Source organism: Varroa jacobsoni, unplaced genomic scaffold (genome assembly GCF_002532875.2).
Source record: "Varroa jacobsoni isolate VJ856 unplaced genomic scaffold, vjacob_1.0 scaffold_715, whole genome shotgun sequence".
NCBI classification, from domain to species: domain Eukaryota; kingdom Metazoa; phylum Arthropoda; class Arachnida; order Mesostigmata; family Varroidae; genus Varroa; species Varroa jacobsoni.
In genome coordinates, this window is record NW_019213617.1 from 133,201 (window position 1) to 160,978 (window position 27,778).

At 40.0% G+C, this 27,778-nt stretch overlaps 1 protein-coding gene across 2 annotated transcripts in view; it reads right to left on the reverse strand.

Moving 5' to 3' along the window:
• LOC111262945 (proton-coupled zinc antiporter SLC30A1) overlaps positions 1-27,778 on the reverse strand; it is a 63,081-nt gene that overhangs the window by 22,444 nt on the left and 12,859 nt on the right. Inside the window, exons 3-4 of one of the 2 annotated variants that reach the window (XM_086969365.1) lie at positions 7,133-7,308; positions 6,473-6,823 (exon numbers count right to left, since the gene is read on the reverse strand). The exons of the other annotated variant lie outside the window; for it this stretch is intronic. Of the exons in view, the coding sequence (XP_086825491.1) occupies positions 6,473-6,616 (144 nt within the window). The 5' untranslated portion in view covers positions 6,617-6,823; positions 7,133-7,308. The remainder of the gene's footprint in view (positions 1-6,472; positions 6,824-7,132; positions 7,309-27,778) is intronic. 2 annotated transcript variants of the gene reach the window in all.

Below are 27,778 nucleotides of genomic sequence, written 5' to 3' on the forward strand. Positions count from 1 at the left end.
GACGCTATAAACGATAAGGTTCATTTGACCCGCTACCTCGCAACTACGTTGGTTCTTTTAAAAATAATACACGTGTTTCCCCATGAAGCAGCAGCAGTAGCCGACATGATAATTGGGTCATTAATTGTTGCTACGATGTTGCATCTTCTTTTAATCATCACTAGTAATAGCAATGCATGGGTATGAAGCTCTGATCGCCCTCGAAGCGTTCATCGGCGGTCGATCGGCCCACATGGAGTTGTCTTCACTTCACCACCATTGCATCAGTCACACAGCTGCTTTAATTCTAGGCACAACAAGCACACCATGACGACAAAATAGCAATAAACTAATCTCCACTGCTCATCCGTAGTCGAATCTATAATTAGAGTGCCCCCAACGCATGTGATTGTTCTTCGAAATCATCTTTGCTATTAGTAACACATTCAGTATGCGACGGCCGATCACTTCGAGCTTGGGGTTTGTAAATACATGCGCAAGATAATTTTTTTCGTCTACAAAAGGCCTTGACACCCTACATCGTTATATTTCTAGGCTGATTAACGAAATATCTAGGAAATTAAAAGAAACCTAATCTACTGAGAACAAGACTGTTAGGGCTTGTCGTCCCCTTCAGTCTCATTAACTAGAGATGTTTACTTAAAATAGCATAGCACCCAACGACGCGCGACATAATTGTTTAGTGATGACTTGTTTTACTGGGTTTATTGCACGCTTAAAGCCAATAAAAGCTTCACGTACTGATTAATATGGATACCATACGTACAGATTAGACCCTTCCCTAAAAATTCTGCTTTTTAGCCAACGTGGATCCCAAACGAGTACAGATTAATGGCATCATCATGTAAATCATCTGTCATCCAAATACCTAGATCGTATTGGGGTTACAATCATCGCTTAGTTCATAGCCGAAAAAATGTTTGTTAGAAATGTGTATCGTGTGCCTATTTGGGTCTCAATCTATCAGTTAAAAGTGTCAATTTTTTAATCATTCATCATTTTTTGGTCAGTTTCAGTGTTGTGTCGGTGAAATTAATGCATATGGTCTCTGTGCTATGTCAACCCCAATAAATATTTCGTTTTAGATATACTGTCGAATGGCTCCGAAAAACATTTTGCCTTTTTTTGGTTAAGCCAATTATAACGACAGCTAATTGAAAGTTTATATTTGATGCCTTTCGCGAAAATCCAGGCATAATTTAACTCCAGATATGGGTCCATAGTCTACATTTAACGAAACAGAAGCAACGCCAGCTATCCGTTGATCTATGATTACTCTCGCAATCAGAGAGTATTTCATCGCCGGGACAAAGTCTGGCTCAAGAACATGAGACAAGAAAAACTCGAACCAGTGTGATTCCTAAATCACCACGATTTGCCAGGAGTGTACGTATCACCCTATCTTCAAATTTTGTGCCACACCTGGCTGTCTTCGTCGTTTGATCGCTATGCTTTTAACTTTTCGTTTACCCTTATTCAGCAATCAGCCGGCTACTAACCCCCGTCAGTCAGTAGTCGATCACGGCGCCCAGTGTCAGTATTCGGGGGAGCATTTCACTCGTTCAAAGATAAGCTCAAACACTATTCGAGAAGATGTGTTGGCAAAGATCCCCTTTTAGGCAACGCATCACTTTGGCGGATTGGGGTCAATAACGCATAGTGGTACAAATAAAAATTTCGTTTGAGGTTAATGAGCTCGATCAGTCCTTAAGAGTTTCGCTCGTTGTATACATTGAATTGAAAGGTCTAACAAAATGGCCTTACTCAACTTTTAAGGACAGTAACAGCTATAATAAATATATATATTTTGATTCTCTTCCAGCTATTTAATGGAAGTTCTACATAGAAAGAGACACACATGTTCGAGCTTGTCAAGCGAACACTATCGCAATTTGTAGAGTGCTTTATTTTTTTTTTAATTTTTTATTTGCGCCTATTTTTCTCATTACAATTACAAACATCTCTTACAATGATCATAAGTTACCCTTGTAAAAGGTAGAGGGTTCTTTGTTTGTCAGACGCATAAAGGATGTTAGCCCTGCCTCTAATTCTTTATCGGTCCGTAGCTATAAAATACTTCAGTTTTTAACTGGTGGTTACTTGGGGAGATGGCCATTTAACGCAGTGCACTAAGGACAGACCCCAGACAAAACCCGATTAAGTAGTAATCTACAACATCATCATGAAACACTCGCGGTTTAATTAAGCCTGATCCGTCTTTTCATGTTTACAATGCTGCCGCCAATAGCTGACGAACGCCTATTGGTTAAATAGTCTGATAACCGTTGAACTTGCTGTGAGTTATCAACCTAAAAGCTTTAAGTTCGCTTCCTCGCGCGTATATCAGAACTTCCAAAAGTGGTAGCTTTCTTCCAACGAACATTCCCAAACAGAATGTCACTAATTGACATATTTGTTCGTTAAGTGGCGTTTGTACGACCTAACATTGGCTGTATCTTTTATTTCATAAACAATTTATGGATATTTATAGATCCACAGTTACGTACCCATTTTTAATGGAATCTAAACATTAACTAAACATCAGTTAAACCCTCACAGGGTTAATTGGATGTTTTCCTTCTTTGTTAAACACAGATCGTTCTCTGATGCACATCTAAAATTAAAAAAACAACGGAAGAAGCGGAAAACAAATAGAAGGTTAGATATCCTCTAATTAGAAAGAAAATCCATTATCTACCACATAGCCATAGGTATAGGAATTGCAATTTTATAACGTTAATTTTTACTCTATTAACGAAATTCCCTAACGAGTTAATTATATTTAGGAGGTACGTTTTGACCTATATCGTTATATTTAGCAGACATTGCACCGGAAGACCTACGAAAACTTGCATGATGACGACCGCGGGATCCGATCGAAAACTTTACTATGTATGGATATTACATTTTTTCGATCAAATGATTAAGCGTCCGGAAGATTGAACTAGTTAATTTATACATTATCGAAGACTCGCTGATGCACTAACGCGCATACGGACAAGAAGAGCAAATCCTCAATGCCTTATTTACCTTTTTTCAGAAACGAGTTGTACACTTAAAGCATGAAAGCTCAAACGACCACTATCCTCTTCCCGGTGACGAAATGCTGTTTGTGAATAGTAATCATATCAGTTACACCGTTTTTGTATCGACAAATCTATAGTCTCGTCTATTCTAAATACAGCAGTGCCGTGAATGGCTCTTCATTGCAAATCTTTTCAATAATTAGCCACGCAGATATAAAAACAAACGATGTCATGCCTTTCTAACGTGCAAATAACACCAAGTGCATACAAATCGACGTGCACCGCGAACGATGGACAGATCAAACTGTTAACGCTTAATAGCAACAGAAATTACCGTTGATTCCTCTAAAAGCTATAGCTAGAAGGAATAGAAGTAGAATAAGCGTCGTCTGTATATAGCTATCTCGCATCGTCTACTTAGCACTTACTATTTAATGTAAAAGTTACCTAATGTCAGTTAAAAACAAATAGAAAAGGTCGCACTAACGGCCATTGATAAATTTTTTTTCAGTTGACTTCTTAGCTATTACATCCTCTCGTCTCATTTAGGCTCGACTGTCCCCGAGTTTTTATTCCTGGATCCTGAATCGGACTAGGCAATCAGGTTCAACGTTCAGTACTTCGACGCTATTTACGTTAGCTTCAAATACGTTTTCGGCCTTGGTTCCGAGCTTTGGAGTAAGAAGCTGTTCAATAGCTTGGCTTGAAGCTTTTCTCAGTAACGACACTTTTGAAGGCCAATATTCTGAGAGTACTAGTAAAATGTCTAAGTGTCCCCAAGGTACTATGCGAGGTCTTTTGGTGCGCATGTATATAAGCTCTCTAACGTACACACTGCCGCCGTCATTATCGGTACAGATAGATATGAAAAATTCACCCTAACCTACATAACGCCAGTGTGGAATCCAGGCTTAATCAATGATAAGGACCTTCTAAATAAATAGACTGGACCTATACAGGGGATGTTATATAGGCTAAAGCCTAATGATGCTTTGACTAGTGGAATAATTCTAATGGATAGTAGTGTTGACATCCACCAAACATTTTAAGATATATAGAATAAATTGACGTATAGACAGGCACACCGTCGATCGGGCAGCGACGCCATTCATGCAGTTTTCTACGCAGGCGCTACAGATGCCTCTAGCTAGCCATAGTTATACAGTAGATCAATACTAATAATAGTGATATTATACAGGTTATTGGTAACACTGATAATCCGATTGTGAAGCGCATTTTCTCACAAGGCCAAACACTAACAATAAGGGTGAAGACGGAAGACCATACTGACATGAAACACTGAAATAAGGACGCGGTCAGGCTGTGACGCATCGTAACATAGGTGACGTTTGCAACTAATATCATCATCAAGTAGATGTTTCCTGTATATTAATAAAAAAAAAAACCGACCTGTAAACCGAATAAAGCATTCCCGTACTGCAGGCAAGTGCTTGTGAAACTATGACACTGATACCAATAAAGGTTAACTCTGCGCGGAAAGAACAACCGAGCAAAAATCTAACATCGAACCTCTAATAACGGCACACCTACGTTTGGTCCCTAGCCCTCAACGGTAGTATTCCTTTTGGTGCTAGAAATGATTAAGTTCAGCGTTCAAATTCGCCCGCTGTTGTTCTCAGCTCGATTCATTGTCGAGTAATGGGGCATCGGTTACTTTTTCCTGTACAAACACCACGTACGTACATGAGAACGTCACGCGCTGCAAGAAATCGTCTAGGCTCGTGGCGTAGCCAAGCAGCAAACGCAACAACGACCAGACAGAGCGCCGTGCCAGGTGTCATCGCTTCGTATTGATAGATGGATGGATGGATTTATGGCAGCTTCAAGGTTTCACCCTGCGCGTAGATGAAACGCGCAAGACTGGCGCTATAACGTTTCACAAGCTCCCGACAGTCCGAAAGTGTTTTGACAGTTTGAGCGTCGTCTTAGTAGGTACGTAAATGATTGTAATAGGAGGCAAATTAGACTGTGAAACATATCTGAAATTGCGACTCGAGTACCGTTACTAAAAGATTATGTTGCCTTATTATATAACGGAGACTAGCATGCTCATTCAAATGCTATTATATAGTAATACGAGTTCGTACTATGCTTAAAAATAGTGTTAGGGTGTTCCTGTTACGAAGGTATTGCCCAGTTAAATTCGTTCCTTATTGCGGTAATTCGCGACATAAACAAATGTCAAATGAATACCTTCCAAGCATCGAAAAAGCTTTCTCGTACTGCGCTGTGACTTTTCGACCACCCTGTACGTTCATATGCATACTTACTAAAGACGCACACAAAAAAACATGCATATATGCCTGTAGTTATAGTGTGGCAGTATATAACTGGATTATCTGGATAATACGATTGCGTGAATCCTACGTTGAGCACCGTTGTGTAAATTTTACGCCTATACAATTATAAGAATATTCGTTACATCGGAAAGTGGAAAAAAATGATTATGTAGATATCCAACGTCAGATTTTAGGAATATACAAGAAACAATAAGGACTCGAGAGGATCCAGCGATGATTCCTTGCATCGTGTAGCAAACGACTCGTATCGAGTGGTTAAGCCAGACTATAAAGTTTGATTGGGAAGCGCATAGTGTTTAATGTTACCGAACGTAAATACAGACTACCCTAAACATTCCAATGGTAAATGTCGTGCCGAAGCCCTCTGAATATTGAAATCTGTCGCTTGGGAGAATCCAGGCAGAAACGGTTTGATGGAAAACTTGAAAACAATTACGTAAACGCTATCGGCTGCTTCTTCTAGCCGCTGATCTTTTTGCAGCTAAGAAATTTTGCTATAATAATGTTGATGCGCGTTGCGGTGTAAATCATTGGAACTATGAGTGTCGATCTACGGTGAGTAAAATTTTACTGTTGGCCTATTGATTCATTGACCCAACCGAGCTCAGTTTCCAACCATAGTGATGCCATTGTCTCAGTCATATGCCTACGATACCCTTACCGTTCCAATTCTTGCACAGGGCTTTTAAAAAGGAACAGACTCCTGTTGTTAATACTTTTATGTCCCGATTTTTAATTTTTCATTTTGTATACTAAGTGGACATTTACTCATTTTCCTCCCGCTCACTGGAAAACACAGTTAAGCGTAGCTATGCTATGATTACTGATTCTAAAACTCAGCTAAATGCCAGACACTACAAAGAGCTATATCTTCGTACAGGCGGTGCCGCTTCTTTTGAAAGGGTACAAATCAATTATAGTCTTAATGGTTTATTACCATAACATGAGTTGGTAAATCATTACTAATAAATTTTTTATCATGTTTATAATCGAAGCCCATTTGGTGAAAATGGCGCTCGCAATGAAGCACATTATTTTTGCTCTTCAAGCAAAACTGAGGTCGATGTGAAACATTAGCCTTGTCCCGTTTACAACAGGTGGGAAAAATGGATACAATCTACTCACGAGTGAGACGACATCGCTGAGCATGTGAAAGCTGTCTGCTACCAATGCCATCGAGTTGGTAACATAGCCAACGGTAATTTCGACAAGAAAGAATGCTGTCGTGAGGGCAAACATGAATGCCAAGCGACATTTTCGGCCCCCCATTATACCGGTCCTGATAAAGAGTCACTACTGCTATTTCTGCTGCAGTTGGCCTACGGAGATGATCAACTGACGTTGCTGTAAGCCGCCGTGACGGAATATAGCGGATACGAACAGAATCACACAATACACAATTGACGTGACAACAGACTGAACAGCTCAGGACGGTACGAATCGGCCACGTTGCGGGACCACGCTCACACCCGCTCACTGTAATTAAAGCAAATAAAAGTGAAACCGTCACACTTTTTTCACTGGCCCTTTAATAAATACTATACTTTTACTCTAAGAGTAAACATTACATCTAATTACCTGCTATATATATATATACCTTCATTAATATGGATACGTTTAAAATTTGTAAAATAAACCTAAATCCTGTATCAGAGTGGAGTAAATCTGAGATTATGGTACCGTTGCAGTAAGCTCTCATTTTTTTCTTTCAAAGCCCGATTTTTATATTTATATAACTAGCCGACACGATCTTCTTTTTAATTTGAAATGATTGGTGTCTCTTACCAATAAGGATGGAGTTGGATAGGTTAGCCGTAGCTGATTGGTGGAGAGTGTTCACCGGTACTTGAATAACAGTCACAATAACAATATGTAGGAAATGGCGAGTTGCTATCTCGCGCAGAATTGGCTTCCGGGAGAGCTGATCGCCATTTTGAAACTCCTGGCGGTCGGAGTAGTTTCTGAAAAATATTACAAATCCAGAACACATTAAACATTGCAATAATTACGTCCTTAGTTTTGCTATCGAATAGTAGAAACCTACTACTACATGTGAAAATAAACACAGGTATGCGCCCTGCTTGATAGATGTAGAAGTTGGCCGGCACAGAGTAAGAGAAGTAACTTACAATGATGGTGATCGATGTTAGTGTTTCTATAATGTTTGTTAATCGTACGATATAGCCACAGTGGCTCCTGTTCTATTGGATATACACACAGCTATTATCGATGCGTCAGCCAATAGTTCACATGCTATGCATGTTATCATATAGAATGAAGATAATTAACTTCCTTTATTGACGCTAAGTATGTAGCATGTGCCGTTGGTGACGCATGAGAAATAAATATGTGTTTGTATCTTCCGTGCCTCTGCATATGTCTCTTATTTTCGTACCCAAAGGACACGATAGATCTCTCTGTATTTGCAGAAAATAAATCTGAACTGTAAACGAAAACAATACTATTGGAATTACAAAGACTCGACTATATAATATTTCAAGAGTGCTAAAAAACACGAAGGAATTCTTTTTTTTTGTTAGAACTTGTCTGCCTCTTTGTTTACACCTGTTTAGAGATCGCATATCGACGCTGTCTTTTGACATGAACCAACAAATCCGCGCCATGAAAGCTTTTATGACATGCTTCCAGTCCGCTCCTTAGTTCGGTTCTCCTATCTCTGCCACGCACTTCCTATCAAACGCTGCGGAATCCATAACCTTACTCCTATGGCTCAGTACCCTTCACACTCTGAACTGATTGCGGATAGTTTCAACGTAACATCGTGCTAAACAGTGTTGGGTTAAGGCTGCGCCCAATCAGAAGCTACACATCAGGACTTGGCTTCTCAAGGCCTGGAGGCCTTACCAGCTACCAGCAGCCAACACAAGACGGCATACATAACGATGCTCTTACGCCGGCCTTTCTGTGGTACCACCATCGCCACGCACTTCCGTAGTGCTTAGCTTAATTCTCGTTTGTCCTTAAGAAACAATGAAAAGCAAAACGAACGATCAGTGTCGGCTTGAAATGGCCTGTTGAGCTAGCAGGTCAAGCGTTAATAACACAACCTACTTTTGCTTCAAGTGGATACTTGCCTGAAGGGCCCGTTCGAAGACTACCTTTAATTACACATGGTCGCAGACCTGTCTACCGGGTCCTTGATACGGTCGCTTCGCACAGAACGTATCTATAGCACATAACATGTCGTAACATAAGTCAGCTCAATACAGAATTTCCTTGACCTTCCTCCTGCTTGGTGATCCTCGGGAAATTATTCCTTCTGCAACTAGGACGCTCTGTCCAGTCTTTCCTCTACATGACAAGCTGGTCTATTCAAACTCCGGAAAACATCGGCGGCCTGTTTATCAAATCAAACATATTTTCACCGGCTATTTTCGACACCAAAAAAATAATTCTTGCTAGAGCAAAATCACAGGGTAGCCATGGTAAAAACTGTATGTCATTTTTAGAGCTTGAGCAAATTTCGGTTACTATAGAATATCACACGGTACGATTCACCGAGAACTGCCTAGATTAGAAATGTTCTTTTTTGCGTGAGGCCGATATTACTAGTTTTTACGCGGCTTTTGGAAATACGAGGGAGATTTCCGTGAAGCACACTGAAAGATCCTCAGTATGACTTAGATATAGAGGCACGAAAATTCTTTAGAATGGTTCAAAAAAAAAGATAGTTTTAATGTACCTGGGTCTCTCATAAAGAAAGAGAGAGTCATTTTGGAGGGGACATATCTGTTACTAATTGGACCGTTCAGACTATTTCTAACAGGATGTCTTTCTGCGCCTTATTTTGTCTTTTGACCCCTTTTAGAACTTTTTTACGGTTCTGAAATTTTTCGCCAGATATCAGCCCAAAAGTTTAGTGTTGCTATATATAAATGATCAGCTGTAATAACAGTTACATCGAATAAACTTAACCATTAGGAATGACAGTTGCAGAACGTTTTTGTTACGTACACTTGGTAAAAACAATCTTGGTAGAAAAAGTCCAGAACATTTCAGTTGTCCTTAGAAAAAAACTTCCACTTCTGCTGTGTATGACCTGACTCGTTGTCAAATACCCATTCCACAGCAGTGCGGTCAGTCGAAATCGTCAGAGCACAAGGGCGCAGAAAAGGAAGTGCGATCTTTCCCTGCGACGTTTCGGATTCCAGTGTCACGTAATCTACCCAGGTATTGTTATGTCTGAGCGTCGCTCGTTCCTTTTCCTTCACTGATCACTATGGATAACAGTGGACTGAATACACGGGACCAGCTGGCCTGCAGCGCTATCTTCTTAATCCTAAATATAGTTAGCGCTAATATCCTTTGACAAAATAGGTAAGGCTACTGGCATTGAAATACCATTCGACGACAAGGGGTACATGTTCTTACACTTCAATGGTGAAGATGGTTATTAGCAATGGTGACGGCCCATTTGCAGTAAATTAAGTTGTGCGTGTCCCTGATTCGGTATTGAACATCTGACTGATCAGCAGTTTCTAATACCGGGTCAACTATTGGAACCAACTGGATTAACTGGAAAAACTAGAGTTACCGAGTCAGCAATGTACCTATTTATTAAAAAAATATCTCGCTGGGATTTTGGCGCTCCTGTTATAAGGACGACAATATGCCGCTTGAGGAAATGTTTAGATACAATATTCAGTAGTACGCATCCAATACGTGCGGTATAAGTGTTTGGCTAGCACCCTTTCATCTGAGCCGTACGATAGCTGACACCTTGTTGTTAGACGAATATCTAAATTATCTGATGCCCTTTTCTTGTACAGCCTTTCACAAACTACGAATATCCGATACTCTGTACACATTGATTCCTCTATTGGCGATGGGAAATAAATCTAGCCCTTTCCGGCCTCGAAGTTCCCTACGATCTCTATGGCGATGCTTGCTAAATATTCCTTATAGCGAATCATTTCGCTCAACAAAATACAAAACCCCCGCTAGGAAACTCTTTCCTGGTCGATTTGCACTAATGAAATAAATGGCTTTCTGTTTGCATTTTCACTCTTTACGTCATTGTCCAGCTAACACATCAACGTCGTGCGCTCTGCCTGCCATTTGTGCTCCACAGGGCAATGACAGGGACGGAAGTAAGTTGTAGCTGAAGTAGCTATTACTAGCGACACTAAACAATGAAAGCCACTTTATTTTAGCCAGTATCAAGGTCCACTTCTTCCACGCTCCGCTTCCTTTCCTCTGCCTCTACTATGGCATCGTTATTCCCTGCTGAAGCTGCAGTCAATCAGATGTCCTTATGAGGATTGCACAGGTATGTGCACCTTCCTCACAACGGTTCTCAATCTATTTCCCATCAGGTTAAACTTTATCTATAGCACGAGTTATGCTGTGTTAAGTGCCAATGAAGTCCCAATCAGTGCTAGGCACTCGTTAGATCAAAATGACAATGGTTCTTCTCAAGGAGCTGGCTTTACCGATGGAAAATGCCGCATTAACACGGCCGTTTGCCCGAGCCCATGCTATGTGTAATAAGCGAGTACTATTTTAGCCTATAGATAATATACATCTAACGTATTCTTGACATATTTACTCCGCTATTTAGGCAAGTGGTATTAATCCTCATGGGCAGTAATACTCCTAGGGGTAATACTCTTACCTTTCGAGGATAAGTTTAGTGACAACCAACCTAAGTTCTGTGCACGCTCATCAAATACCTGTCCGCAGAAGCCAACAATTGAAGCAATTACTTCGCAGACTGCATAATTACCGACTGCTACAGCGCGGAACAACAGTGACAGTGAGCACTAGTAGATAGACCGCCATCTATCGGCGTTTACATAGATGATTACGCTGTCAGCCAACTAGGTAAGATTACTAGACCAATGGCCACATGCGGCCTTGTACCATCTAATGTTGTGACATCATTTTCGGAGCTAAGACATGTACCAATGTTCTTCGTAACTGGCTTACTCTATTTGCTCTTCGATTCACTGAGATCACATTGAAACGAAATGCTCATACAGGTCCGCTAGGAAATGTGTTCTAACCAAAGTGCTTAATATTTCGATAGCACAACCAATTCCCTTGCTGGTTCAGTTATGCGCGTATGGAACGCCTCGTGGCAAACTACATGATGACAAAACAAATCATCCTTTTCACAATGTTGTGAGTTCAATACAGCCTCGTGATTATAAGTCTTATTATAAGTGATAATAATAAGTGATATAGTGATAATAATAAATAGTGATAATATATTAATTATGTAAGTGATTATAAGTTATAGTATATTTGCTCTTGTGTGAACGCGCATCACAACGTTTCTTTGTTGGGCGCTATAGTTTTGCCATCTATACAAATAGGCCAAGCAATATATTGTCCGAAAATGGCCTGAAATTAGAAAAGCTTTATGCGGAGAAAGCTAATAATACCACCGAAGCGTATATGGTTAATGTCTACTCATGATAAACAACACACGCTGACCACTCGACTATGATCAATGCTGACGCTCATCTCAACGACTAATTTGTCCATTATGCTAGGCAACTGATTGATACCTAAATTAAACCTAATTTTGAGACGTTCAAATGTTTATATATAATAACGCCTCGTACAGCAAAAACACCGGAGGTCGTCTTCGACTCTCCTTGAAGTTTGGCCTGAAAGCCACGTCCCGTAGACCATCGTTCGTAGTACGTAGTATTTGTTTGGCCAAATTTTGACGGGTAACAGCAGTCCAGCTATTGACAGACAGCGGCGTATATCTGGGGTAGGTAATGGGTCTGATGTCGCATTTGAAAAGCCCCACACGCATGTCTAGCTTAGGATTGATTGTTTCAGTAATTAAGTGTAATTTTTAATATCTTAAGGTTCTGATACCGTTTTTACTGATACAGTTAAACCTGATAATAAATATAACCTAGTTGCCTGTTGTTATACACTTGTTTGATAATGCAAAAACAATTTGTTCACACAATGTGAACTTTTAGATAGTTTGTTGGTTCAGTTAGATCCTATAATTTGTACTTTTTATAATCTCAGTATGTGCGCTTTGATGAAACAGCTTGCTTAGGAAAGTAAATCTTTATTAAATATGTTGGAGATCGTACACGTGTGCTCACTGATAATTAACCCTCTGCATCCAAACCAAATTTTCATCGCGCTGTTAAGAGGAAATTAATGGCGGAAGGAAAGGTCGTTAGATCTAAATTACAGTTGCTGTTTGTTGCGCGTGAAGTACTCGTTAATTTTTTAAGTTGTTGTCGTCATCGTCGATATCATCTGTGTTACGTTCTGGCTTAAAGGCACGTACCGCTCATTTTCTAGCATTTCTATACTTTCTCCTATTCGTGATGCCGTTGATACGCCACTTTGCAATATGGCCTGTGTACTGTATCAGCGAACACGAGTCTTCTTTACAGACACAAACCGATACGCGCAAATAGTTCAGGAGCGAATAAGTGCCAACGGCAGAATGAACATTACCCGGCAAAACAGGCCGCGGCTCGATAGAACTAAAAGCACTTAATGCATATAAAACGTTTTCTTCTAATGGTAAACAAACATAGGAAAGCGTTCCCGTCCCGCCATCAACTAGACTCACTACAGTATATACTAATTTCCTTTGAGCCAAAGTGGTAGGACAGAGCAATTTATAGAATATAGAAACTTCTACATAAAGACCTTTCACACACGTTACGTGTTTCAACATAGAACAATGGATGTTTGGATAACACATAGACTCGAAACCGCATACACTTGTGGGTGGGATGGAGTTTTAGCGAAATGCTTTGCTAGTGAAATGCTAGCGAAATAGCGAGATACATAATCTCCATATGGAGAGAAAAGGAGTTCTCATCAAATACAGCGACCACAGAGGACTAACGTTTGAATTAGAAGATCCTGTTGTTCAGCCACGTGACATTTATTATCGTTCATTATTACCATCTATGGATTTTACCGATGTTGTGCCGCTTAGCATTAACGTATAGGCACCGAGGTTTACCTACAATGTTCCAGGCCCACTTTGTTTCTGGAACGATACTTAGCGCCAGCACCAGACGTAAATCTTAGAACATATTTCTTTGGCATACTTCGTCGTGCTTTCCCACAGTTTCTTGCATAATTCCTGTCTAGTACTACAGCGAGCCTTTACTCCGATTTTCCGAATAACTTTTTGTGTTTCATTTCTTATTTGTTGCTTCTCTACTGTCGCTTTCTACTGCGTAACCACCAAAGTGCGCTCCTGGCTACTTCTGTGTATCGCTAGCCCGGTGAGATAGTCAAGCAGCTCATTCAAGCTAAGTCAGGGATCCCAATGGTACGCCAAGGAATCTGTCCACCGATCGCTCCTACCCACGTACACAATGGCAAACTTGTCGTGTGCACGCATACGGTACAACCGTCGGCCGTACAGGCACTCATAGACGGCAACTTACTTGCTAATTCCCTGTTGCCAGTAGAGAGAGTTAAGACGGCCCACTCCGCCGTGGTACAACTACTACGCATGTAGTCATCAAAGACGGATCCTTATTTGTACCATCATTTCAGCTGATTACGGCTACGAGCTCTATCCCACGCAATGATCCACACTGTGATGTTACTGCTGTCGCCACGCAGAAGGGAATGCGAAATGGTAACGATTTTTTTTCTGAAGATTCGGTTAGATCCCATAGCGTGAAGATTCGATTGAGGGAGGAACAGCGAGAGAATGGGGGCTGAAGATCGATAGTAGCAACGAATAGGCTTCGGAAATTTTATGCAGCGACTGAAGAAAAAGCCAAACAAAGTAATGGCTGAAGAGGGTCTATTTTTGTTAGTTCTATTGCAAGCACGGCACAACAACATACATATCGTGCCATACACATATCGAGAAAAAACCTTGTCTTATTAAAAGAATTGCCTTTCGCATACGGAGCCGGCTATGCAAAATAATTGATACCAGCATGTGCTCTTCAACTGGATCTCTGAACCACTAAACTATTATATTGGCGCCTCGTATTGAATTTTTGAATGAGAATTATCATTAAACCACAACACATATTGCGGTAAATATATATACTACTGTAGTTAGTATTACCTAGCCATATACATATCGTTCACGACAGGATCCATTGTGCTTGATCATATCAGGGCAGAATAGTTATCATTATGATAGTGCAAACTGATGAAACGAAATGTTCCCACTAAAAAAAATAGGACAGCTCACGGCGTAGAGACCCCCTAAGTGGTCCGTTTTAACTGGCTAAAACTACTAATGCAACAGCGCCAGTGACCAAGTAAGCTGTCCAAATTTTTAATTCTTTTTTCGAAAAATCAATTTTTGAGTGAGTACAAAAATCGAATAGAAAGTGTCGCTCTTCACTCTATAAGAGTGAAGACAGAACAAATGCCCGTTTAGCAAAATGTCAAGTGATGACAATGCTTTCGACTCATCAAAGTCATCACTATCGTCACCATCACAGGGTGTCGGGCAAACCACGAAGAGTATACTAGCTAATCTTCACTGTCATTGCCCATAGTTAATATATGTCTAATTTGGCCACCAACAATAGAAAGTGGAACGATCCTAGCCACATTGGTCAATAACAAAATGGAAACAAAGTTCCCACACATTCTGAAAACTTTCTATCTCCTTATCGACATGTTGTCTGCCCTCTTATATAACATAATCTCTTGTTGATGTGGGCGTAAAATGATACGATTCTTCTTATTTTTTCTAAAAAAAAAAAAAAAAACAATTTTTTTTATGAACGACCGTATGTACTCATTTCGTTGGCATTGGCACATTCGCTCTAAGCGACACACATCTATAATGACAAAAGGGCGCAGCAGCCTCTTATACAAATAACGCTATATTTGTCGAGAAGTTTGTTAAAGAAAAACGGTCGACAACAAGACCTTAACTAAATTTGGGTACTCCTAAAGGTAAAATGTATAACTATAATAATAATAACCTATAACAATCAGAGCCTTTCGATCGCTCGAACCTCACACTGTTTATGTGCCTTTACTTCTATTACCTTCCCACACCCCTCCGCTCCCTTAGCCCTGATAATTAACGTAGACTATATTGTTACAACGAATTAGGCTACCGTACTCGTTTTGTCTGTCGGCAATTGTTGCCCGACAGGAGAATGGTACGCTTAACTGGAATAAATAATTAGGAGCTCTTTGGGCCCAAAAAGGTATTGACAGATCTAACTAGGAGTAACTGTTCAGTTCTTGATCTAGTTAGATTTACAAATCAACGAACCCTGGCTATACATTCAAAATATTAGACCGCTAGTCAAAGTTATTTCAACAGCAGCAAAAATGCTGATCAATGGTTCCTTCGAGATGCTGATGATTGAAGAGCGAACAGTCGGACTGAACTTGTCTGATATAGTAGGATATCAGAAGAATTCGACCTATAAAGCATGTTCGAAAGCGGTCAGAACGAAGAGATCGCAACCAACTTCCCATTTAATTCCACCATAAACTTTGTTACAACACCAGAAAACTATGTCTATATCGGCAGCAAACAATTTGTATAGAAAATATAATTAATGTTACCGCATTAGATATTCAAAAGCTCGCGGTAACAGGGTCATAAAACCTTGCCACCATTAAATTTTAACATTTTATAAATTATATTATTTACATTAAGATACTATGCTTCAAACATTTCAGTTAGCGTAGTAGCTCTACATCAAACACATACGGTGATTAATCGTACCCTCACTGCGAGGTGATGGAAGTCCACTTAGACCTAGCAAATATCGTTAGAGTTACTTTAGAGATAAAATATGGTCTCATCATGACAGACCACGTTATAGAAAACAATATGCTGATGTATAAAAAGAAGGAAACATGTACGAGACACAGTAGTGATGCAATCATGAAAATCTAGCTCGTGCCCAGTTACATTGAATTTTTATAAAAATCTGAAAATTGTTCTCCTGATATGGTAATCCTCAGAGCTGCTTCGCAGTTCCACTATAAAATTCCAAAATAATACAAGGAAGATCCGCTTCTTAAAAAAGTCAAACGAGTTGTCACGACTGGACATCTGCCATCATTACTGTCTTCGTACAAGTTCTCATGCATAACTTCATGGTCCCCTATCCTTTCTCAAGGACTACCCTGAAGCTGGTGAAGCATGAATTACTTTTCTTTTGCGCATTCTGTTCGTACATTAACGAACTCGACTGTTACGGCCCCACCTTAGTTGAGCTGAAATGCTCACAGACCCCGAAATAAATAGGAAAACTCTTTTTTTGCCAGCGCATCTCTATGATTTGATTATCTTTCAAACGATAGCCAATGAAATTGAGGCAATTATTTTTATTATATTTTAGTAAATAATCATCTGTTACCAAGCATCCGGTCTCTGAGAGTATCCTTCTAATGTATACTTGCAATCCACCTGCCTTTAGTAATGCACCTTCTATTGATATTCGCCTACAACGGTAACAAAACTTAAAGCAGACCCTATTCTTGGCTCGTAAAAACTGACGAAAACGGCCTTTATTAACCGATGAAGTAGAAAACACTATATTATGGCTAGCATCTAAAACACAAAAAAAATAGAACCGGGTTTACATTAAAATGTCGAGTATTGTCATCTTCAACGGTCCGCAGTAGTTATACAATCATTATTGGAGTTCCTCGTAAGTTACCGACTATATACCCAATGACTGCTAGTGAATATGAAGCGGACGACGGGAATGGGCAAGGGTAAAACTGGCGGTATAAGCATCCACAATGATAGATGCAAAGACCGCTAATTTTGTCTGCACTACCTATTGTCACACAGCAGTTGCTATAGACTGAATTCAGCTATGTGTATAGACTTCTATACGTATGCATACTCATATAAATCCAGTGGTACACGCACCTATCCTGGCTACAGCTCATAATTAAGTGGATAAGCAATCTCCATTGGCTGTCGTGTTAGACAAGCGCGATTTGACGGGACTTTAGCAGCATCAACGGCGACATCATCAGCAATGGGCAAATCACTCGCGTAACATGGCGGCGCGACCGGTGCACCAGATATTAACATTTATACAGCACACAACAGGGCAGTACAAAACACTCACCACAGTAGCACCATCGCCGTCCAAGCACAACGATGTTTCTAGTCGCCAGCAAACTTTACCAACTAGCATAGGCTCTATGTATCGGTTGTGGTGATTTTGCCCCCCGTCAGTGTCACAGCGCCAGTAGCAGCGGGAAAATTAAACAGGTGTCGACATCAAACAGAACGATGTATCTGGGATGCCGTACTACGATTCAATGACGATATTAACAATACACAGTCAATTTTGCAGATGTGACGACCCTCCCCACCCGGGCCCCCACCCCACCCCTAGTCGGGGCATATTAGATAAGCGTTCAACAGAAACACTAAATGTAAGCGCTTCGTCTCATAATAATGGTAATATTACGACATGAAAGTAAATAATATCACACTCGCTTCTGTTCGAGTCTCTCTGCTAACCCTCACGGGCGATTGCAACGATAAATAGCTCTGCCGGAAGCAGAGATTTATCAAGTAGCCTTTGTTAAAGAACGATTATACTTTTCCGTACGATAAAATATCATGTTGGACTTCATTGCATCACGACTGAGAAGTCAAGCTTGTTTTCAATTGCTGACTGTCGTTTTACTGAACTCTTTATCTTTGAGAGTACTTCGATGCTTGTCTCCAGACTCAACAGTCATTCCGTTGAGCATATTTTTTACTAAATAATAACGAGGTGAGATCCCAGAACTTCTCAAACCAATCCAAGCATAAAGTCAATTAATTTTAATTTAAAATATTATACAGCATTTCTGTGTGCTTCTCTAGATGTGACGGTTTTTTCTGTTGAGTAAACGGTCTCATTAGCCCATTAGTAGTGGCCCAGCGTAGTAGCAGGTTCAGCATGTGACCTAAAACGTTAACTAATGGTCATTCTGTTATCTCATTTTCGTTATGCTGAGTGAATTTATGGCTGGCCTGTTGTGTGAAAAATGTTTTTTACTGGTCAATTTTCGGCCTAGGGCGCCTAACAACTTCCGACTCTGGAGTCCCTTTAGCGGGTTAACAAAATCGGTGAAGTGCGTGCTAAGTCTGGATAGTTTCGCAACGTCCATGCGCTTTTTCCCCGCAAGCACGTGCTGCGCATGTGAGGTTCGAATACACGACCTGTAGGAAGAAACTTATGCCTGTTGTGTTAATTCTATAGCTACCTTAGCTCATCCTCAGTTAGACTAAATTCGATCCCACTGCCATATAAACAATAGTACCCACAGCATACAGACACTATGCGTCTGAATGCATACGATAACATCTGTAGCGTTACTTTATAATGGACGAATAGGAAAGTAGTATCATTGCCTTGCCTAATATATGCGAATCTAAACGTAAAAAAGTAGTTCTATCGTCACTCCATGCCACGCAAGTGGTAAACAAACCATGTTGACACGCCATTCGCCAATCGGATCGCAAAATTGCGATGATAATAATGTATTTAATCTAAATATGGAGAACATTCCCTATACATAACAGTGACAAATTTGTGTACTGTAATTTATCGGACGCCAGAAGTAAATAGGTTAGCTCTCGATTTGTATTTGGACACACATGTATATAACATGAAGCCGGTCAACTTTTCAACTAAGTGTTGCTATCAGTCGCTCCAATAAACTTGTCGTTCAAAATCCATTAAGCCAGGAGAAATGGAGTCAAAAAGAAAATAATTTTTCAACCTCGAAAATCAACGCCCAGTGGTCTAGTTTTTGAACTTTGAAAGCCACGACGCTGCGAATATCCGTCTAATATTGGCGCACGCAATAGGCGAAGAGGCCATAAGCGAAGGCATGCTACGTAAATGGTGCACACATTCAAAAATGAAGTGTCAAAGATCGGTGAGGAGGTAATGAGATATTGCAAAAGCAGAGCTTGGAAGGCCCTCTCCGAAGACTCTATTGCCCAACACTGAAATGTCGCGTGTAGCGTGTAACACCATCGAAATTTAAGCACTAAAAATTTGGAGATAGCAAAAAAAATGGTTCTTTGTGGTTTACTTCCAGGCCAGTTGTAGGGGTATGGTGTATTCCACGTGCAGTTGGCGGAACTTTAATGTCAAAATACAAAAGATCCACCGTGACGTCGTCACGGACGAGACCTGCTTCAATCTCTGCTATCAGCTGGAAAAGACAAGATGAGAGAAAAACTCCGTCTTTCTCTCATTTGCGCTTTTTCCAGATCCAGTTCGGTGGTAATGTCGAGTAGGTTTGGACGTAACCTATTTGCGATAGATATTAGGGGTATCTGTTCAATGAGATACTCGCAGAAAATGAAACAATGAATACAGCCGGCTCCTTCAAGTTTTTTTTAAAAAGTCTATGGATCATTGGCACGACAATCGAAAGCACATATACCGGTTATTTGCTGACAACGGTGGACCTTACGGTCATACCTCAGTTATTTTAAGGGGTACCCGGCGTTGACTTAAACTCGCTTATTTTTTCGATCTTGCTCCGTCTGGTTACAAGGCTTTCCATGGCTTAAAAAAACATGTCTAGCTATGGATCACTTCATATGGTACATAGCTCTCCAAAAGCTGCCAGAGCGCTAGTACAAATGTGTAAAAAATAAAGCATACATTAGAAAATCATCCTTCTAGCTCAGCCTATTTAAAAGCTGATTAGCCTTAAAGTCCGCCAGATTCATTTGTAATGGCGTAATAATTCGTTTTATGCTTGCCAAAATTACTAGATCGATGTTAGTCTCATATGTGCACCGAGTGCACCACATTTACGTGTCCTCTGAGGAGTTCTGCTGTGTATCATTTTGACACTACACCTTCATTTTGTTTCTAGTAATAATGATAACATTGTCTGGTGAGACCCACAAAAAACAACAAAATAGGCTTAATGCCGAATAGGTTCGTATCGAGCCAAAATCCTAGCTTACCTAAGTCGCGCTAAAGTAGAATCTTGTCATAACGGATGATATTCTAATGAATATCTAGAAAAAAAGACGAGAAACATAGACGCTTGACCAAGCAATAGTTGTCCTATAGCATTGTGTGGGCTGTCTATTTATGGAAGCATAACTAGAATGAGATGGCGTCATCACAAGTTCCACGAAATTCGAGCGATCTGATTATAGATCTCATAGCATGTATATAGCTGGTCTGTCTGATTGTCGGCTTTAAGCAACTTGTCGCAGCAACGACGACATCACTGTTAGATTACTAGAAAGTTTTTACTTTTTGTTACAAGAAGACTTTTGCATACGTTTAATGTTAAATCGACCTAGCAACGTCCTATAAACCACCTTCTGTGTAAAAACGACTTGTGCGTTCTCACCTCAAGTTCACAATGGCAACACAAACTTGTTTTCATTCCTTATGCAAAAAGTGCAGCTAGTTAGTACCATTACTTTGTGCTGAACAAATGAATACAAGTTACAAGACAATAGTCTTGTAACTTAGTAATATAGAAAAAAATTGGACATGCTGCACATCTTTCACACGGACTAAGTATCATGGCTGCACAGAGCTTAGTATAGTAAACTATTATAAACCTTTTTTTTGCGTAACAAAGGCAACTGCAAGGACGAGGGTTACTGAGACCTTTCATACCCCAAAAAGTCGCAAAACGTCAGTAATATCAGTTACATGTAATGTCATTAAACCATGATGCAATGATATATGGCTAAACAGGCAACATGAATTATTGCCATATTCACTACCATTCACGGTAATGAATCAAAATAAAAATTACTGAACGAAGATCTGGTACAAGTTCGGCTGAATAACTTGAACTTAGTTAAGTTTAGTGGAGTTGAGCATTATCGCTTCAACCAGTAATTTTGAACAATATTTATTTTGGTGCTTTTATGCCAGTCATAACTAACCTCTGGCTTACGTCGTTGGTCAAACGTTTAATATTAAGATTAGCTGACATGATGATAAGAGACGCTTCGTGGGTGAATTTGTGCGATTATTTAACTATTTTCTTGGCATTCCTAAACTCGGCTTGTTCGTAAGTAGTTCTTTATGTAAGCGTATCTTCTGTTGTCATAAAATTGTGTGTTTGTGATTATATAAGAAAGCAATGCTTCATATGCATTTATATAACTAAGCATACTGTTATAAACCATTTTATTTTATCCGCAGGCTTACGTATTATCCCCACTGCCATCGATTCAAGTAATGTTTCAGAAGAGACTGTCTTCGCAGAATTCAATAGTTAAGATTCTATGGAGCGACTGCGCGTGCTTTACTGCTCAGCAAAGTGAGCTATATAAGCTCAAAATTCAAAGTTATCTTCTTCTGAGCAGTGAGAGAAACAGTAGATGAAATAAGGGCTATTTTCCATCTGTCAGGTATATGCTCGCATAAGCATTATAGCTAGGCGAACTGCAATTAAGCTGTTTCTAGCGCAACGTAGTTCAATCGCATAGAATGGATCCTACACACGTACCATTAATTACGTGTGTCTCTATTTTATTCTTGTATTTGAAATAACTATGCGGGTCTTTGGCATGATAAAGGGTCGGAACTAATGAGAGTAGCTGCAACGATCACAGATACCAGGTTTTGATTGTTTTGACTTTTTGGCTGCAATTAATTTTAGCATTTAAAAATCCCATATGAGACGGTGATTCGCAACGTTATCTCCGTTAAGTGTTCGCTGAACGAATATGCCAGCTCAGATGGACCCCATCCTTTGCCAATCACAAATGCAAAACCTGTCTAACTGAGAACTTTGCGATGGAAATAAGCAGTAAAAATTGGACTAGCATTTCGATCAAGCAGATTTGGGCCTTTTTACATCTGTTCCATCACCTGCCCAATTATTTAGTATGGTCAGATTGATTGCGACAAAATAGAAGACAGTATTCGTTTCTACCGAAAAGTAAGTGTCAACTGCACGCGCATAGATAATGTAGCGCTAACGAAACGTCAACCCCTCCCTACGGCGTTTCAATATATTAACCTTAATTCACTGTCTAACGTGGTCATTTAAATGCACAAGGCTCATAGGTATCGTAGTCGTTAATGTTGTGACTGGAGTATTTTATCAATTGAACAAAACAGGCGGACTGAAATGCTGCTAAGCCCTTTAATCTCACTAATTATGGAATTGGGTGGAACTTAACAAGCATATCGCTATGGATATGTTGAACTCATGCCCTTACAAGAACGTCTGTTTTCTCCGTCAGTTTCCAAAGGAGATAGTCCAGTGTAAACCCAAGCTTGAAAAATAATTCATTCAAAGACTAAGAGCGGAGTAGACAACACGAAATGCCTTGAGAATACGTCTAGCGGTCTAGTACAAAAAAAAATGAGGTCGTCTTTGTTCACAGTGCCATAGAACACTACTGCAATTATTTTGGCAATCCTGAGTGAGTAAAATCAACGTGTCCCTAACTATAAAATGCGATGAAACGAAAGTATACCATCGATCGATTCTTTCCTTTTGCAGGTTCAGGAGACTAATTGGGGCGCGTTTCATTAACTAAACTCATTAAATAACCACATTTGGACCCTTGGACGCGGGGCGCTTTATTTAATTACATTAATACACGAATGTCTTGCAGCGCACGCTCAATATTTTGTGTGCTTTTAATCTGCTACCTTTTTCGTTTGTTCTGATTTAAGCACACTATTTCGACAGAAGCACAAACGGTTTTACATCTTATAAACAATAATTACATTTAACAAAACTACATATAATCAATTACAATTTAACATATTACAGATTTCTATTAACCCTTAAGAATGAGCCCCTTTTGATTTGCATAATTAACAAAGATTTATTTTAAGGTATATTTTAAATTTGACACAGTTAGTCAAATATGAGCAATCAATATTTACTAAGATCTGTTTTTTTCTGATGATGAATGAATGCAGGGTGTACATGTTTTAGTTGTTAATGATCAATGTTAGTTAATTTCATTTACTCGAAGAAACCATTATAAAAAAGAATAACATTTTGCAGTTCGAAGCTGTAGCTTGGTATTGCCATTTTATTAATATAGTTTGATCGTTGTTGCATTCATTTGTTGTTGACTTTTCAATTATAGAAAAAAAGGAAATAAAATTTATTAATACAAATAAGTATATTCAATTTTCAATATAAAAAAAAATTATCAAGGGATTTACAAAGGCCTGTGATTCAACTGATTTAGGTAGTTGTTCGTGCCTTCGTCTAGTTTTTTTGCCGTACTTTGCTATGTTCGAACTTTGTTAGAACCGCTATGACAACTGCTGTGGCAACTACGACATTGAGTTTTATCTAACGGCTGCTTACGACGTCTTGCCCAGTGCTGATGCATCATTCGTTCGATTCTGGAAGATAAGATATTGCTCTCCATTTTTTTCGATCGCGCGAGCGGGCAGCAGGTTTTATTTATTTTGTCCTTAATTTACGGAGTGATAGTATTCGCACCTAAGCATAAAACACCGATATTTAAGTTGACATTCTTATATCATACACATATCATATAGAATATTTTTCATAATAACGCAAAAAACGAAAATAGGAAATCAAATTGTTGACTCTTGCAAATTCCCCATAAATTCGTGGACTAAAGTAATAAATAAAATTTTAAAAAAATGACGCTTAAATCTTCTAAGTGGTTTCCTTCGGTCGAAGTCGTAAGTTGCACTGTAGCTGTTAATGTTGTTTTCTATTACTACACAATGTACATCAATTGAGTATAAAAACGATGAATTCAGGTCCGTATTGTCTACTTACTGGCGGGAAACGGCCCCTAACCCTATTGAAATGAATGCTTAGCCTCTATCTTTGACTGTTGGCCGCTCGTTGATAAAGCGCTTCGATTTCCATCCGTGTATTTTTCATCCAAGATCCCATCTGGCTGTTATCGTGTAAAAAAGCAAAAAGAACTTCACAGAAGCGCGACACGAGACGTTAACCACACTATTAGATTTTTTAAAGTGTTTCGTTTTCAACTGTGATTTGTGCAACTAATAATGAACGATGCTATCGTCACTTCTGATACGTAATCATTATAGCGACCGCAGTGGCAGCTCTTTATCGGTAGAAGTACTATATACGCTTTTTTTCCTTGACCTCTTCAGCGTTGTGCGAGTGGGGTACGCAGAACTGCCAAATCTAGGGATAGCGAAGAACATCTAGCGAAATCATCTGCAAATCTGCCCTCAATAGTTAATACCGACTAGTGTTAGAAACAATAGCAGAGCTCTAATAGCACCAGCCACAAGCGTGGATGTGACTGTTTATGCTCCACGCGACAATGGTCTCGTCGATAAAGACAAAACAAACCTCGTCCCCCATTCGACCTACAACAAATCCTATGTTTCACTTGACTGTCGGTCGTAGACGTGTGCTTTAGAGCGTTCGAGAAACGCCTTTTGCCCTCTTTTCGTTTTTCCTTCACTTTTTTCCTTATAGTGGAATCGCTCTATAAGCGTGGCGAGATTCATTTGATTGACCGCCGCCACCGGTTAGAGTGGCTGCACGAGCTGCCGTCGACAGGACACGCCAACATTAGTCTGCCTCTATCGTTGAAGATGTATGTAGGTATTGTCCTCTAAGTGGTCGACATAGACCGCTGTTGCTAGTACCGATAGGGCTGGCCGCCATCTAGAACAGCAGCTGCATGTCCATGATGGCGGCAGCCGTAGCTGTAGCAGCCTTCATTCCTTTTCCCGCCATCTGCCCATCCTTTGCAGCCGTTGGCAATGTTGGAAGGCTTAGTGTCGTTGACATCTATTGGGACGACCAGTGAGTTGCCTATAGTGAGCTCGTTGCCTCGCAATGGACAGATAACTACCTTTGTATTTGCTTTTGGGAAGGCGTAGGTGCACGATTTAATAATACTGGTATCAGTAATAATAGCAGCAAAATCAGATTAAACCGTTTCGATATATGTTCATGTACGTACATCGCTTTTGCAGTACAAATAACGATGCAATTCTCTACAATGTTCTACCTATAATCTGGCTTAGGTGTTGCATGGAAGGAAGACACCAACCAGGGTACACCTCAAAGAGAAATAGAAACATGCACTACTGCGCGAAGCGATCCCTGGTCTATACTGGAAGTACTAGTCATTTGAGGCATAAGGCGCCTAATTAAATAGACATCGATAGGTAACGTACACGAAGACAGACTGAAGGTATGTGATGAAAAATGCAAGGCCATAGCTTAGAAAATTCGATCTATCAGTTAGTCAATTTAGTCGATCTTATGGCAACGATTATATAATACATGCTCGTTGAATAGTTCCGCGGTGGAGATGTAACGCTGCGTTCGTTGCACATACGCAAAATAAACATATAATAAGCATTTACTACCGGCTCCGTTGTGTTGCTCCATTTCTAGTGAAACCATTACTGTAATGTATATGGAATCGTACCAGAGTCAAGTTTTCCTTTAATAGGAGATTAAGGCATTCGACGGCCCTCTTTTCTGCGAATGGCGATGATTAATAGCCGATGGACGTAATGGCCCAAACGTTCGTTTTGTCTCGCGCCGTCATTAAGTTACTATGTGCTACGGCATTCTTAATATAAACTAAAAAGTAGAAAAACCTGAGCGATCTTAGTGACCTTCGCTAAAAATTGCGTTTAGATCTCATATTTGGCAAGTTGTTGGCAAGGTAAATTTACCATCGATGAGCTCAGGGCCTCGGGGATTATTATCGCTAATGTTAAACTGATCTAACCGTTCTCGATGAAAATGGGTAGATGAGCACGGCGAACATGTGTTGGTCTACCAAAATTAAATAATGCACCAGACTATGAGAATGAATCGGAAGGGAGCTAAAGCAAGAATCATCTAGGATCGCCAGTTGCCGTCATTTATACTGGACTATTGAGGTGCTATTGAGTGCGTTGAGTCACGCTAAATACTATTGTCCGTGCCTAGAATTTTTTTAGCTTCTTAGGAAGTATCCGCCAGAGATCTATGTACCCTGCCAACCTTCACTATTAGCTGAAAAACATTTATTGTCCGCTAACAATTAACAATTGTGTAATATGACGTTCAGCCACGTGAACGTTTGCGAATTATTTGCACTTATTTGAATTATTTGTTTATAATTAAATTACCAGTCCGATCCGTTAGATTGATTGACTGCGTGTGGGATTCAGAAGATTGGGTCAATCCAAACTGAAAGCAGTGCTACAGTATTTACGTTAACACTATTTGTACCACTTATATGGTTATTCATAATACTGGGGGATTATCATTGAGTTGATATCATTATGTATATGCTCTCTCTTAGTTATTTTTATCGATATTTTGCACAATTGCTATCAACATACATAGATATTGTTGAGCACTCTATAGGCACCTTGAAGTGTTCACGATCAATATTGATATATAAAACTCCTGTAAGCTGGAAAAAACGGCTAATACGTCTTCCATGCGAGTTCGTTAGGTTTGGATGTACTTGTCAGAAACTGGACTATGGCCATTAGGGGTTTTCAGTGGACAAGAAAGGGTGGAACGAGACGTGGGGCCACCCGGGTGAGGCGATCTTACCTAGATCATGAGTAGATGGCCAGTTTCAGAGATGTTTCTGGACGGCTAAACAAAGGGTCAAAAGTAAAAATAATGGTAGCATAGCCGTCGTAGTAGCAGTAGCAATAGCAATAAAAGTCACTAGTAGCCGCAGTAATTCGCGCGATGTACTAGAGGCAGAGCGATGGCTTTGAAAGGATGACTCAGCTTAGCTAAGATCTGCAGCACGGACGTTATCGGAACAAACTGTAGACGTGGCACAAATAGACGCAAACAATTTCCAGCCATTACACAAGGTCTCACTGAAAAGCTTTTATCAGTAGAGCGAAACGTACTAACAAGCGTTCGTCATTGATTACATTACTATGAACACATTGTGACCGTACTATACAGTGCAACCCTTTTGCAAATAGTACGACGTTATTTCTACCTGGGAAGCCCCTTTTGCCTTGTTTGTACATCTATACACGTTCGCCGGGACAGAGCTCTTGCCAGCTGCGAAGAGATGTCCCAATTCTCGCAAAACTCTGAAGAATGGCTCGTCTGCCGGTGTGGCTTGTCAGCGTACATCTTGTATAGCGTGCCGTTCGCGTCAAATTTCTCAATAATAAAAAGAGTGTCTGCGACTGAGTTTGTTCCCCTTACATTAATCATACCCATACCAATACATGAATTTTTCATCGTTTACGGCGATGCAACTATATTCATCAAAACAAAATTCTCATTAACATCTTGACTGTAATAATACAGTTTCACCCACCTTCATGCGTTCCACACGCGTTTTGTCGAGGGTCCTTCCTTTATCTACGCTACGCGTTTTCTGCCTTCGCAAATTAAAAACAATTTGACGCGGTACCCACAGCACTTTACTGCTGGAACGCGCTTAAGGGTTGAACGTAAGATCAACACTGGAAAATACGCGCGGTGCGTTGAAGTTGCGGCATGCTGGACCTC